This window comes from Semicossyphus pulcher, unplaced genomic scaffold, assembly GCF_022749685.1.
Source record: "Semicossyphus pulcher isolate SPU_LCO1_2020_fin unplaced genomic scaffold, fSemPul1.0.p SCAF_7, whole genome shotgun sequence".
NCBI classification, from domain to species: domain Eukaryota; kingdom Metazoa; phylum Chordata; class Actinopteri; order Labriformes; family Labridae; genus Semicossyphus; species Semicossyphus pulcher.
Genome location: NW_027211748.1, coordinates 19,201,101 through 19,215,616, shown reverse-complemented (window position 1 = coordinate 19,215,616; position 14,516 = coordinate 19,201,101). Strand labels below are relative to the sequence as shown.

Below are 14,516 nucleotides of genomic sequence, written 5' to 3'. Positions count from 1 at the left end.
ATAGATTCCAAACATCATACTCTCTTTACCTCTGAATTAATAATAAGGAAATCTTGACTGTTATTTGTTGTCGGCATAAAAGGATAAGTGTGATCCTGACATTCTTTTGAAGCCAAAGCCTGATATCTCTTTGTACTCCTTGTTGTTAAAAATCTATTTAAAACACATCGATGAGCCACGCCATTGGACAAAGTTACATGCTTCCTGATTACCACAAACACACACACCGTGGTGAATTTTGACTTACCGGTATTACCAGATCTGCCTCGTGTCGGTAAATATGCACAAGTGTAGCAAATGTGGATCGCTCCATTATTTAAACTAGTCCTGAACAAGTGCATCATTTAGTCCTGTTTGAAAGAACCAGAGTGATAAACCGCTTTTCATCCTCGGAAGCAATACAAGATGTTAACTCCAGCAATACCACCCCCATCATTATCCCCACTGGCTAAATAAAATAAAATAAAATAATAAAAACAATTTTAATAATAATAATGAGACACTGTTAGTTTTGCATCTCAAAAATTGTCAGCTGGAAAGCCACATATACCTGTAGATTAATGGTGACCTTAACTAAGTAAAAGGAAGTCAAAGGAGCAACAGAAGGCAGTCAGAGGTCCACTGCTCACAAACAGTGATAGAGGATGTGAGAAAGGCTCCCCAGACCTAAAAAAACTTTCGGCGTGATCCACGTATTGAGTCCCTAATCTTTCCGAGATTTTGGCATATCAAAAAATTGTAAGATTTAGGCATGACATCAAGTCACTCAGCCATTTGGAGTGTGTGGGTGGGACAGCCTCCATCCATTTGAGTAATATAGAACAGCGAGGGTTCATAAGAAGTACATTTTAGATAGTTTGGCCTTAGACAAATGTATTCTGTGAACCATTTTGAACTGAATTAAACAATAATTAGTACAGAGGATGAGTGCACTTGTCCAAGAACCGACATCCTCAGTTAAGGGTACACCAAGATCTTGTTCCAAGGCTGTTTCAATAGCAGTCAGAGGGTGGAAATCTGTAGTAGTGGCATTTTGTCAGATTTACAACTTTAGTCTGATTGGATGGACTTGCAGCTGAGTGTCACAGACCAAGAAGGAAAGTTGAGCCAAACTAACTTATTGTTGGTTGTGGCTGTATCAACATTATTCTCTAAGGTTTGTAAAGTTTCCTTATCTCTCTCTTCCTGCCAGGAGGACAGCGCAGACCTCAGGTGCCAGCTCCAGTTCTCTAAGGAGGAGTCGAGCCTGATGAGAAAAAAGATGGCGAAGCTGGGCCGGGAGAAGGACGAACTGGAGCAAGAGCTGCAGAAGTACAAGTCAGTTTACGGGGACGTGGACAGTCCTCTTCCCCTGGCCGAGTGCGCTGGTGGTGGTCCTCACACCACTCGAGAGGCTGAGCTGCGATTACGGCTCAAGCTGGTGGAGGAGGAAGCGAACATCCTGGGCAGAAAGATTGTGGAGCTGGAGGTGGAGAACCGGAGCCTGCGAGCGGAGAACGAAGACATCCGCTGTCAGTATGAACGGGACTGCTTTGGGCGGGAACCCTTTTCTAGCATGCCCTCGTCTCCGTACGGAGGGGATGCGCTGGAGTCTGCAAGTGAGCTACGTCGCCATCTTCAGTTTGTGGAGGAGGAGGCTGAGCTGCTGCGCCGCTCCATCTCAGAGATCGAGGACCACAACAGGCAGCTGACGTCTGAACTCAATCGCTTCAAGTTCGGCCCCAGCAGCAGCAGCGTGGGGCCTGTCGGCGAGGAGGGAAGTGAGGGAGGATTATTCAAACCTGGGAATGGTAACGGCTCCAGCAGCGGGATGATGATGGAGGAGCTTAAATCAGCCAGGATGCAGATCAATGAGCTGAGTGGGAAGGTGATGAAGCTGCAGTACGAGAACCGAGTCCTCATGTCCAACGTGCAGCGCTGCGACCTGGCTGCTCACCTCGGCCTGCGCACAGGAAGTCCTCGAGACAGCGATGCAGACAGTGATGCAGGCCGAAGAGAAGCTGCTGATGAAGAAGAGGCAGGGCGACTTCTGCTCCTCCATCCCAAGAGGGAGGGCCCTATAGGGGGCGAGAGTGACTCTGAAGACCTGTTTGAGAAAACAACAACCACCTCAGGGTTCGGCAGCATCAAACCCTCAGACGGCAGTGAGCTCAGCGCCACTGAAATGGCCAACCGCAGGCGGGAAGAGCGGGAGTCGTTCACCAACGTGAAACGTGAGGCAGACAGGCTCGGGAAGACCGTAGACCGTCTGATCACCGACACCGACAGTCTGATCTTCGAAGGCAGGCTGCTGGTGACCACGGGAGAGAGCCTGGAAGGAGGGGCGGCGTCCGGAAACAAACCAGACACACAAGTCCTGGACACCATCAACACACGTATGAAGGCTTTCCGCACCGAGCTGCACATCTTCATGGAGAAGCTGGACAACGTCGGGGAGGGGCTGAGAGAAAGGACGGACGACCTATCACCAATGCCAAACCTCACAGAGTCCAGCAGCTTCCTGTCCACGGTCACATCCATGTCCCGGGACTCTCCCATCGGTACCTTTGGCAGAGACCTGGTGACGGACTTCCAGGTAAGTTCAGTGGATATACTTCCTGTGTCCTTGTCTGATATTTGTCGGATATCTCTCAGTACATTTATGTGTTTTCTTTCTGTGGCTGCTTCGTTCTTTTGCAAAGAGAGAAACATCAACAGGGAGGAGGCCTTACAGAGGAGGGGTTAAAGTCTACTTCACATTTTGATGATTCTTTTAAAATATTGCATAAGAACGTTGATAATCATCGACCAAAAGCGTCCCTCCTGATTGTGCAGATAATATCAGGGAAGAGGCTGAAGATGATATCAGACCAGATGGCTTCAGAAGCAGAAAAAAAACACACTTGACAATTAAATTAGGATGGATTGAATGGTCCTAGGAATGCCGTCTTTAGAACACAGTTAAGGCCACAATAAAGTAAACGAGATGCTAAGTCAGCACAAAAAATCTGCTCTGATCAAAGACAGTGGCAGCGCCGTACGTCTTCAGCAGAACACAAACTGTCCACAGTCTTGCCTGTCAGTGAGAATCTTAAGTTGTTGGCTTTAATGAAAGGTTCGGATTATTTCAAGTCTGTCTTTATTCAATATTCACATATGCCCATGTGTACTTTATGTGGGTTATGGGTCAGTGAAATAATGTTCTTTTCCATAATCACAGCACTGTAACTGAGGGGGTTATATTCACTCCTCGTTTGAGAGGTGCGCCGATTTCACAGATTAAAGGCCGTTGGTGATTAAAGGTGTTGGAGGTGGGAAAAAAGTAGAATCAAACCATTTTTGCCTCCAGAGGAAGCTTGTAGTCATTGTAGTATTACAGCAGTACTGAATAGAGCCACAAGGTGGTGGCTGCTTTTGTTTTGGTTTTATGCTAGTGAAGAGTGTCACACTCAGAGGGCCCACGCTGCGTGCTCCGAACGAGTGCAGTCTCTCATCAGTAACGAGTTGGTGCAGGTTATGTGTCTACTTCTACTGCTCATGTATGATTACTGAAAGTAGCGCCGCAGAGGCCTCGTATGGTCCATGCCGTGTGGAAATCCCCCCTATGTTGTCTGTCAACTCTCTGAGCTAACCAGCTACCCCGGGGCTTCTGCTAACTGCTACATGCCGCTAGTACTCTCCACCCACACCTGAAGCGTTGCAAGCTGAGTTGCCTTGAGTGGTGTCACTTGAGTCAAGGCTGTTTTGGGCTGAAGACACGAGTGAACATGAAAAATATGGAGGTGTGGTGTTTGACGGATATAACCTTAACAGACCTCTGTAGCCGTCTCTAGCGGCTAGTGGCAACATTAGCTGCTTCTGGCTTTACACGATTGAATTGTGGGTAATGTAGGTTTTGAAAAGGAAGAAGATTGCATGGAATAAAAATGAGAATATCTCTGGTTCTGTTGGTTCAGGCTATGTCAACTTCTTGTGGTCAGTTTACAGACAATGTCTTAAGAAGACTGTTGGTTTTGCCAGTTTCTTACAGTGCACCTGCAGCACAACAGGTGCAGTTTGACTTGGGAGATAAACTCTGCAAATGGCAGGCATCCAAAGACGAGTCCAAGAAAGAGAGTAGCCTCCAGTGGAGCTTCAGGGCAAAAGACAGCTTGTTCTTGGTTTTCAGTGTTTGACAAACTGTTAAATCTTGGTTCCATGATGCTTCAGACTCTCTGTGATAGCGATGCTGCTTATTGGTCCTTTGGTGTTGGCTTTTTCCAATTATTGTAAGAGATACAAACATAGTCACATACTTAAAGGGAAATGGAGCTTGGAGTGGACCAGACTGATATTGATTGGATAGATTTGAAATAATCCGAACCTATCACTTAAAGCCTCAAGAAGAAATAGACGCCGAGAGATACTTAAGACCCCCAGACCTCCAGTGCCAGCACAGGGTGACATGAGCCACCCAGCTCAACCACACTGGCGCCACCGCCACCCCTCCCCCAACCCACCACCACCATCGCTTCCTGCTGCTGCCACATTCACATCTGCATCTCCATGCACATCCTCATAGCCAGCTGCCCTGCCTGCCTCCTTCTCCCTGCACTCACTGTCTGCAGCCGCCCTGCTTTCCAGTCAGCCAGGGCTCAGAGAAAGTGCTTAGGAGGGTGCTTGAGAGGGTGCTTGGTGTGAATGGAGTAAGTGCTAAAAGAGTTATGGCAGCTTCTTCCATTTGGCTGACATAGTGAACTCTTGCATGGAGAAGTTAAGTGGATATTTTCCTCTCTGCAGCTTTGCTACACCATGTTGTCATTTGTATGACTCATTATGACACGTACGTGGTGTAGCTATTATGTTTCGCACAACATATCATCACAGACACACGTGTGAGGAGACAAACAATAAAGATGTGTGTGTGTGTGTGCTGTTTAAAATAATCTCTCTTCAATAAAAAGACAAAAGGAGTGTGAAGCAGAGTTGCATGGCGCCGTGTGAAGACCTTCGTTGGCTGGCTTCCTGCTTTTTGTTCTTGTTTTATTGCAGCTCAGTCAACATGTCAACTTCCTGTGTACTCTTCCAAAGCAGGTTCATTATCTCTGCGCTGCATGATCCAGCAGGCATCTTGGATGTCTTCTCTAATCAGGCAGACTGTCGTACGGAATAAAACAAACTGCTCCTCAAACATCCCCCCCCCCTTTTAATCTGCTTTGTAGAGATAATAGGCTGAAGCTGCCTCCATGCTCATTCTATCCAATGACTTGTCTCTGCTTTGCTCCTCTGCCTGTAGGACTCGCTGGTTAGTCTGGGTGAAGCTGGGTGGTTTTAGTCTAAGCTAACCACTGCACTAACAACTGACACCTGTTTGAACGATAAGGCCTTTTGGTCTATTCAGGGATGTAAGAGAGCAGAAAATGTTACTGCAGCAGCAAAGAGTAGGATTTACAGTTTATGTATAAGTATAAAACTCATTCACTCAAATTCACCAGAAGAAAAAAATGAGATGTTTGTTCATAATTATTATTCAGGAGTCCTAAAACAAAATATCCTGCACACTGTCGATCACTCGTCATCATTGTTACGATGTTTCAGCTCCCAGTTCTTCAGACTGTTTAATCTAATTTACATGAAAATAATAAGACAAAAGTACACATACGAGATACTTAGAACACAATGTTTGTCTTGTAGTTACGATATATCTGTCGTGGTTTTCATGTGCGTAGTTATCGTGTGAAATTGATTTCTGTAGAGCACCTGAACTCATTTTATTTTTATTATTTAAAGTAATAATCCTGAATATTTTCTTTTAAATAAACGTCTGTTAAGCCACTATCTATCGCCGAATGAGGTAACACAAAGGTGATTGAGCCTATGGCCCACTGATGAAAGCCTTGCCATTTGTGGTATTACAGACTGGGTGTCTGGTGTGACAAAAAAAAATCACGAGCGGCGCCCAGTTAGTGACGCGTTTTCCATCAGCCAGCAGTGGTTGGTCTGCCAGAGAGGGTAGGCGGAGCTAAGCGGCTGCTTTTCCGGTCTCTGCAAGCGTTGCTAGTAAACAGTAATCTACTATGGCTGAACAAACAAAGGAAAGATCGATGACTACAGATACAACTTCAACAATAAGTGAAAATCCAAAGAAAAAGAAACAAACTCGACGCTCAGATGAAGGCAAACAGTCGACAAAGCGACCGTCAGCAAGGAAAATCAAGAGTTACAACTGGCGCCAACCGTGGACGTCACACATGCAACACTGTCTGGATATCTGGGAGGTGTGCTCCCGCAATTACCGTTTATCACCATAGGTGCCGCCAAAGAGAACGAAACTGAGATCTTCGAGATTATAACTTTAAATTAATTAACAACTCCAATCAGGTAATATTCAAAGATGGGTATCTTGTATTATGAGACTAATTGTGGGATAAAAGTCGAAATACTAGAGAACAGTTTCAAGTGATTTCAGATGCAACGTCATAAATACAATATATGAAGGTCTTAATTATGAGAATCTGTCTTATTTTTCTCCTTTGGTGAATGCTGTTCACATCTGTGGATTCATATTATAGCACAGCAGTGTAAACCTGCTAGCTCGCTAGCTAGGCAGAAACCTCATTAAGTAAAAACACTGTGGGCTCTGCTATAACAAGGAGCCACCGGCGCTGTCTAAAAGGTCCAATGAAGCCTCATTTGCCTCCATTGTATTAAAATTGCTGTAATGTCTGAAAACAATGTGCACCGTACAGGCTAAAGACACGACGTTCCTTAGCAGACTGCTTCTACAACACACACGGCTGTGCACAGGCATGTGTTAAAAACCTTTAGCGTGCTAGCTCTCGCTCTGCAGTTTGCCGTGGTATCTCTCAGCTGTTGGTTTGGACTCATGTATCCCTCATTGCATGCGCTTCATAACAAGTGTTTTGCATTCTTTTCCCCCCCGACTCCCTCTCTTTGTTCCTCTTTGTGTTCCCGCCAGATGTTTCAGCCCATGATTTTGTTCATCCTCATTCTCGTTCTCTTCTCATCTCTCTCATACGCCGTCACCTTTAAGTTGGTCTTTCTCTTTGCGCTTTTCTTCGTACTCTAGTCCGTTTGTTCTTCTCCTCACCGTGTAGTCTGTTAGTTAATTTCCCCCCTCTGCTTATATTCTTTACCCATTTTCTGTTTTATTTTTTTGTTTGTTTTCCCCGCCCGCTTTCTTCCCTCGTCCCCTCACCCCGTTTGTTGTCTTTTGTCTGTTTTGTCCACAAACCACCTCACACATCTCCCCCCCACCCCAACACCACCACCACTACCTGCACCTGTCACCCATTCCCCCCAAACCCCTCACACCCACCGTCCAACCCCCCCTTCCCTCCCCTTCCCCAACCCCACGTCACTCACAGTCCGGTCAGAGGGATGAGCTGGAGTGGCGTCTAGGACAGGAGCGAGGCGTGGAGCCCCAGAGCCAGAGCCAGGGTTGGGGCCAGGCCCAGAGCAGGGGAGCCCCGGGACTCACTAGGTACCACAGGCCCCTGGCTTTAAGAGCAGAGGTCAGTGCCTCCTCCCTCCCTCCTCCATCTCCCTTCCACCTGTGGGACTGAGTTGACACTGGCTCAACCATGAGCCCGGTAGATGGGCTTTTTGTCTCTATTTTTTCTAATCATTTAAATTAATCAAAGACAAATCTGGTTTAATATCTTCTCTTTAGAGCAAACAGTCCTTTCTGTCCCATTGTGAGCTGTTAGAGCTCCTCAGGGCCTGCAGACACTTCAAAACTACCCAAAGCATGTTTTATTATTATTAATATAGAAGACCTAAAGGCAAATAGAGAATACAAATGATGCTTTTGCAAAAAGCATTTTGAAATTTTGACCAAACATAACTTATAATGCAGTTTATTTTGGTGCAGAATGAGGGTCATTGTACTGAAAAAGACATGTTTTGGGCTTCATGGGGTTTCATTTTGGAGTGTCTGTTGGCCTGTGAAACAGTGACCTACATTGAAGCGATTGAAAACACTTACAGTTACATACAAATTCTGATGTGCTCGGCTTTACAGTGTATCTAAACCACACCGAAACCAAAGTAGAGCAAGTTTATCTGCTTTACTTCTGTATATATTCAATTCAAGTCGGGTATTTTCATGGTATACGGTCCCTGCTTATCTCATCCAATGTATAAAATATAACTGTGGGCACAATGCTCCATAAATAAAATTTGGCAAATTTTTCACAGAGGGTTTTGTTCTGATCCGAAGGCCGCTCAGTCCAGCATGTCTAGTGACACTCCAGCCACAGTCATGTTTTGATGCTCGACACGATTTCACTTCATTCACTCACTCTGCGTTCACACTAAATATCCACTCCTACAGCCACTGACCTTTATTTTCTCTTTTTGATTTAACATTTTCTTATTGCTTTTTAAATTTGTCCCATGTGCCCCCTGACATTTTGTGATTGATTTGATGCTTTGAAGAACTAGAAAGTAGATCGTATAAAGTTAGGAGAAGTTCTAAAGTTTAACTTTATTTTATTGTATTTTTAACTATATCTGCTGGTAGACAGGGTGTTGCCCTTTAAAGCTGTGCGATGCAGCAGCCATGCACAGCTACAGTGTATTGACTTGTGCGGCGCATGTGTGTGTGTGAGTGTATCACAGCTGAGTCTGCACACAGTGCACTCTGTAGCGATGCCCTCTGGCACCGGTTCATCACTACCGGCTGCACTGTCATGACTCGACTCAGCAAATTAAACGCATGTAAGAGTGCAGCTAACACAGATATATCACAATACACTTTACACGCCCACACACACACACACTGAGAGAATCAAAGAGCGCGATCAGAGATGCGAGTGGTAACATCGCTGCAGCTCAGTTCTGTTAAATCCTTCAGTGACTTGGCGGTATAATAAACCGGCTGTGTAATCGCAGGACACTGTGATTCATATTCGCTGCCTCATGCTTGTGTTCATAGAGAAGTTGCCCATTGTTATGTAATGCAGAGTACTGGCAGCGCTGATGTGACACATTACTATTACAGTTACAGTTATGGCACAGTCATGTGGATTCATTTGTGTCCTCGTACTTTCTGCCGCAGTCTAATCTGAGAGGTGGAATGAATGAATGGGAAAGCAGCTTGGATATGACAGGATTAGCGCTGCACTGAAGGCCTGGGTGATTTGCATTTGACATTGGGCTGACAGGGAGGTGATCCAGGGTCCAGTACACAGTGAACAGCTCAACTTACTGTTGGAGGGTGCAGCGTACGCCCGCACACAGGATAGAAGACAGAAATCGCCTTATAGACTGCTGCCATTTCCAAATTGTCAGAGACTGCTGCGCTGAGAGTGTTTTCACAGACATCGGCAGGGACGTGTGCAACAGGTGGAAGAAGAATCATTACATTCAAAACCATTAACATGTCTCATTTCCCTACAAACATTTTAATCAAATGTCACATTATTTCAGCTCCCATTGCGGTGTTTTGCATAATATAAGATTTATTTGCCCTTTTGGTGATGAAACCTGTCACAAGACAACCAATAACTTCTTAGTTACTTCTCTTAATGTTCATTTTGGTGATAGTTGTGAATCCAGGATTTAGATGAAGTCGTCAGATGTCAGTGTCATGCAGCTCTGGTAGAGAGCATTCCCTGTCTCATTAACGATATTTACACAAAGAAAAAAAGTAGTCAATAAGTTAGAAATACTTTCACATTTTGGGAAATACACTTATTCCCCTTCTTACTGAGATTTAGATGAGAAGATCGATACCACTCTTATGTCTCTACAGTTTATATCAAGCCAATCTTGGACAACGGTGAACACGCTGGGCGTGTAGCCAGCGGTTAGCGATAAACGACTTCCAGTCAAGACTTTTTCTTTTTCTTTTTTTCTTGTGATTTACTTTAATTAACGGGTTTTGCCTTTGACGAAATTTCAACATCAAGATGCAGATTAGTAAAAAGTAAAAATGCAGCTGTCAGGTCTGTCCTCAAGGGGAGAAGAAAACTACTTGCTCGTATGTTGAACGGAGGTCGGATCGATCATTTGTGATGCATTCCAGGAAGTCAGGAAATATTAGCGCTGAACAGCTTTCGTGACACAGCGTCAGGGAATTTATCTCAAGTTAAATTTTTGATCTAGAACGGATTGTTAGCTGTTAGCATGCAGATTTCTGTTTATAGGGATTAATAATTGATAGCCGCTGATGAGAGCCGGGATGTCATTATGGCGTATTACAGTCTGCTTTGCTCTCCAGATGGACTGCTGATACGTGATTGTTCAATATTACTCGGACTACAAGCGTACTACAAACGGGAACCAGAACACTTAAAAAACTCTCTGTAAACAGAGATTAATATCAAGTTAAAGTCGGCAGCTAGTTAGCATTGCCTAGTTTAGCATAGAGACAGGAAACAGGGGCAATAGCTAGCTTCGCATGAAAGAGCTAGCTAAGCATTTCCGTCTACCAGCAGCTCTAAAGTTTACTAATTCACAAGTTATGCGTAAAAATATCAGAGTTAAAGATAAGTTGCCGTCTTAAGAGGGTTATGTGCCTAACTGTTTGTGGGTAGTGTTGACTTCCTTGTCTTTCAACCAGTGACTTCCTGGAGTCGCCACTGGTTGAAAGACAACCTCACAACGACGTCAAGACTCCAGGAAGTGTTTTTTTACAGCTCAGTATTTTGAAGGTTGAACTTCAAACTAAACCAGGCTTACTATTTCCCCATCTTTCCAGTGTTTTTGCCAAGCTAAGCTAACCGTCTGAGGGTAGTGGCTTCATGCTAAGCAGACAGACATAAAAGTGCTATCAATCTTCTCATCTATCTTTTAGCAAGAAAGTAAATAAACATATTTCCCAAAGTGTCGGCTGTCACTTGGAGATTTACATACTTTTCTTTGAGGTTAGATAAAAAACTCTGATGTTGCTCGATGAATAAATATTAAGTGTGCAGCTTTTGATAATAATCATCTCCCGAGACGTTGCAGAAGAAGATATTTTGGGTTTCTACTTGTATGAATGTCACATCTTGTTTAAGAATTTTCAGTCCTTCTCAGTGAATTTTTGTTTTGCTGTAAGAACTGAAGAGAACAAATACATCAAGTGGACTCATCTCATACATAAATCCTTGTTATTTTGCTCGACGGACAAATACAGAGAGACCAACAGACGACAGTGATGCATCAATATGTGACGAAATGTTTTCAAAGTGTCCTTAAAGTGACTGTGTGCTGTGCTGTTGTGGGTTCAGCTCCGGGACACGCCTGCTGCTGACATCCAGTTTCGTCTGGATCACGAACGAAGGCTGCGAGCGGCGACAGAGGAGCGGGAGGCTGTCGTTTCTCTGCCTCAGGTACAAACATGCAGCCAGTCACGCCATGTTTGAATAACTTTAATATTGTAACACACTTCACTTGCTCTGATGTCTTCGCTGAAGTTTGAACATGGTTTTAATTTAGGCTCACCAGTGGCGAGAGACGAAGGAAGTCATAAAAGTTTTTTAATTAATTTACGCTTTGATAACTTTACCTTTAGAATAAGACTGATGTTATACTGTCTTCACTGTGTCACATGCAGTTTACACTCCTGCTAACCTGACATTCAACATGACATCTATTCTAATGAAATTAAACTTTTATTTGAAGTTTAAAATAAACAGATTGTAAAAGTAAGGTTTATATTTTTTTAAAAGCTTGTATATATTTTAAACACAAAAACCAACAGCATCATTTACATTTTAAGCAAAAATAACAAAAAAAATATCTTGTGCCTGTGTCTAAAATATAAATATTTTCTTAGTTTTCTTAATATTAAACTTAAAATAAATGAAATGTTTTGGGATTTTGTACTTGTTAGACAAAAAGCTGTTTTATTTGGAGAATTGACCCTTCGCTCCCTTGAACGGCCACTGTCCAATCCTCCGTTAGCAACCGTAACTAGGCGCGTGGGGCCTGTCTCTCAGAACAAGGAGAAATGCCGAAGCGGTGTGCATATGGAATCCGCAAGTCTGACAGCAGATATCCTCGAAGTTAAAAGGGTGGTGTCAAATTTTTCGCTTTTCTTTAGCCAAAAAGTCGAGAGGAGTGATGTCGACGTGGAAAAATTAAATTTAAAAAAGCCATTTCCCTTCGTTTTGGTAGGATAACGCAACATGGGACTTACTTACTACTACTTAGGTTTACTACTTACTCTGACTTTACGTAATCCGGTTGGTCACTAAATCATGTACGTAGTTTTGCTAGCAATGGGCTACAACTTACTGGATAATGGACGTTATATGGAGTGATAACTAAACATTAGCTTAAAATAAAACAATATATTGACTTACCCTGCCGTGCAAAAACCTTGTTGTTCCTGTATGATTTTCCTTAACATGAATTGTCAAGACGTGGGGCGCCTGACGCTGGGACCGGTGAGCTTTTGCCTCGATTTATATGTCCTCTTCATTCTCAACACTCCGCTGACACATTATATTCTGGATGTAGCTTTCCGATGCGTATTGTCGTCCTTTCTGTAGACTTCTCTCTGATAATTGGGAACTATTTTTCCAGAAATTTGCTATTATTTCCCTTGGAACATGTCTCACTGTCATAGTTGAAAACGCCATAATATTTACATGCCTGTGCGAAAGCTTGACAGGCGTAGCAACAGTAACCAAGGGGGGCGGGACTTGGACAGACAGACAAATAGACCTACTCAAACATTGTATCAAATGACATATCCAAACATATAGAGAAAAATATCTCACATGACACAAAATATTTAAAATCTTTTATTGACTGTGTGAATCCATCTTCTCCTCGATCCCTACTCCAGCAGGAAGACGAGCGCCTGCGTCTGGAGGCCCAGCGTGGCAGTCTGGAGCTGCAGGGACTTCAGTGTCACGAGGTGCCCTGGACTCAGGAGAGAACCTTGCTGCAACAAGAGGTCCGCCTCTTCAGACGCAACACAATCATCTTCTACATGAAGCTCAGGTCCATCCTTATGCACTGGAGGCTCGGACGCAAGGACGAATCAGGAGAGGAGACGGGGCCCACGGAGGTGAGCCAGACAATTGATAGGTCGGGTTGATGCAGAACAGGATGTAGCACTGTGAATCCACACAGCAATAAAGCACACTAGGTATTCGCTTGAGTTGATCTATTAGGAATGAGATGGCTAAAATGGCAACAAACAAGTGACTCTTCCTGAATCACTTCCAGTCACTTCACGGTGTGTTCTTCCCAGCAGGATGCAGGTACTTCTGCAGGACTGATTGATAGTCCGGTTAATTGGCTTTCTGGCTCATTGAGCGACTCTGTGTGTTGTTCAGCTTGTTGACTTTCTCGTTACCTTCTTGTATTCGATAAATCACACATGAATAAGTCTTGCTGGGTTTGTCTGTCAAGTATTTGTCCCTGAATTTTCTTATGATGGAGATCAAATTCATTTAATTATAGATCTTTTTTCAGCTCTTCTTGGTATCACAGCTGAATCGGTCCACTCAGTTTCTCTCGTTTTACAAAAATGACTCCTTTCATATACCATAAGCATACACTTGTGCACTATTTAATGCAGTTCTATTTTACTTGGTTCACAAATAAACTCAGTTTATTCATGCAGTTCCTTGTCGTGAAAACTAATTTGCCCTGCAGATGCTGCAGCAGAGATGAGCCCAGGTGTATCTTACTGCCTGTTTAACGCTCGCCCTTGACTTGACGCAACATTTTCTAATTTTTCAAGTCAGTTTTATTTTCGAAGGCCTTAATCACAGTTTCAAATTTGCTTCACAGTACTCACATTTAAAAACAGCACGATGAAACAACGCCTCTCATTCTAACACACCAAATGGATAAAGGAAGAACGGTCCAGTTCAAGTTTCATCCCTCATGGTGTCACAGACTTTGAGGCTCTTTCCTTACTGGAGGAAGGGAAATGCAAAATCATTGAAATATACACGCACAAACACACCAAAGAAGCGTGAGGAGAACACGTTTACTTTCATTTCATTTTGAAGAGAGCTCTGTGTACACTGGACAGTGTCAAATTCAAAATGCAAATAGCAGATGACATTAAAACTTCCAACTTCTGCAAATAAAAACAAACGTATTCAGTGGTGAACTGGTTAAAAATGGACATAAAACCAGCAAAATAGATCAAATCAGCCGAATAATTCTGGTGATATGGTGAAGGCTGGAACCTCCAGAATGTGAATCTGCTTAGATCCAGTAAATCAGGGAGTTTGTCTCGACTGCAGAAGAGATCAAAGATATATTGGCTGTTTTCCTAGAAGGACCTTATAAATCTATACCGGGGAGTGCACATCTCTTTTTCTCTCACACAGAGGGCTCACCTCCTGTCCAAGTCAAAGTGAAGTATGTAGTTGAAAAAATGTACATATTTTGCATCAAGATGTAACAGCAGTTTATTTAGTCGTCTAGGAAACCAAACCTATAAATACATGTATGACTGCAATAGTCCAAGTTGTGCACTGTTTAAAGATGGAGACTCATACAGGGTGTCTTTGCCTTCTACCCAGTGCATGCTGGGAAAGCCTCAGTGACTGTGAGCCTGAAACAGGATGTGTTGG

The 14,516-nt window shown here is 43.6% G+C and overlaps 1 protein-coding gene across 7 annotated transcripts in view; it reads left to right on the top strand.

Moving 5' to 3' along the window:
- Window positions 1-14,516, top strand: part of LOC138611357 (microtubule cross-linking factor 1) — an 82,075-nt gene that overhangs the window by 38,482 nt on the left and 29,077 nt on the right. For 6 of the 7 annotated variants that reach the window (XR_011309608.1, XR_011309606.1, XR_011309607.1 and 3 more), the window contains exons 5-8: window positions 1,193-2,575; window positions 7,347-7,493; window positions 11,199-11,300; window positions 12,764-12,988. Coding sequence is in view for 4 of the 7 variants with exons in the window: in XM_069684418.1 (XP_069540519.1) it covers window positions 1,193-2,575; window positions 7,347-7,493; window positions 11,199-11,300; window positions 12,764-12,988 (1,857 nt within the window). In the remaining 3 variants the exon portion in view is untranslated. The remainder of the gene's footprint in view (window positions 1-1,192; window positions 2,576-7,346; window positions 7,494-11,198; window positions 11,301-12,763; window positions 12,989-14,516) is intronic. The other variant, XM_069684419.1, reaches the window with a different exon arrangement.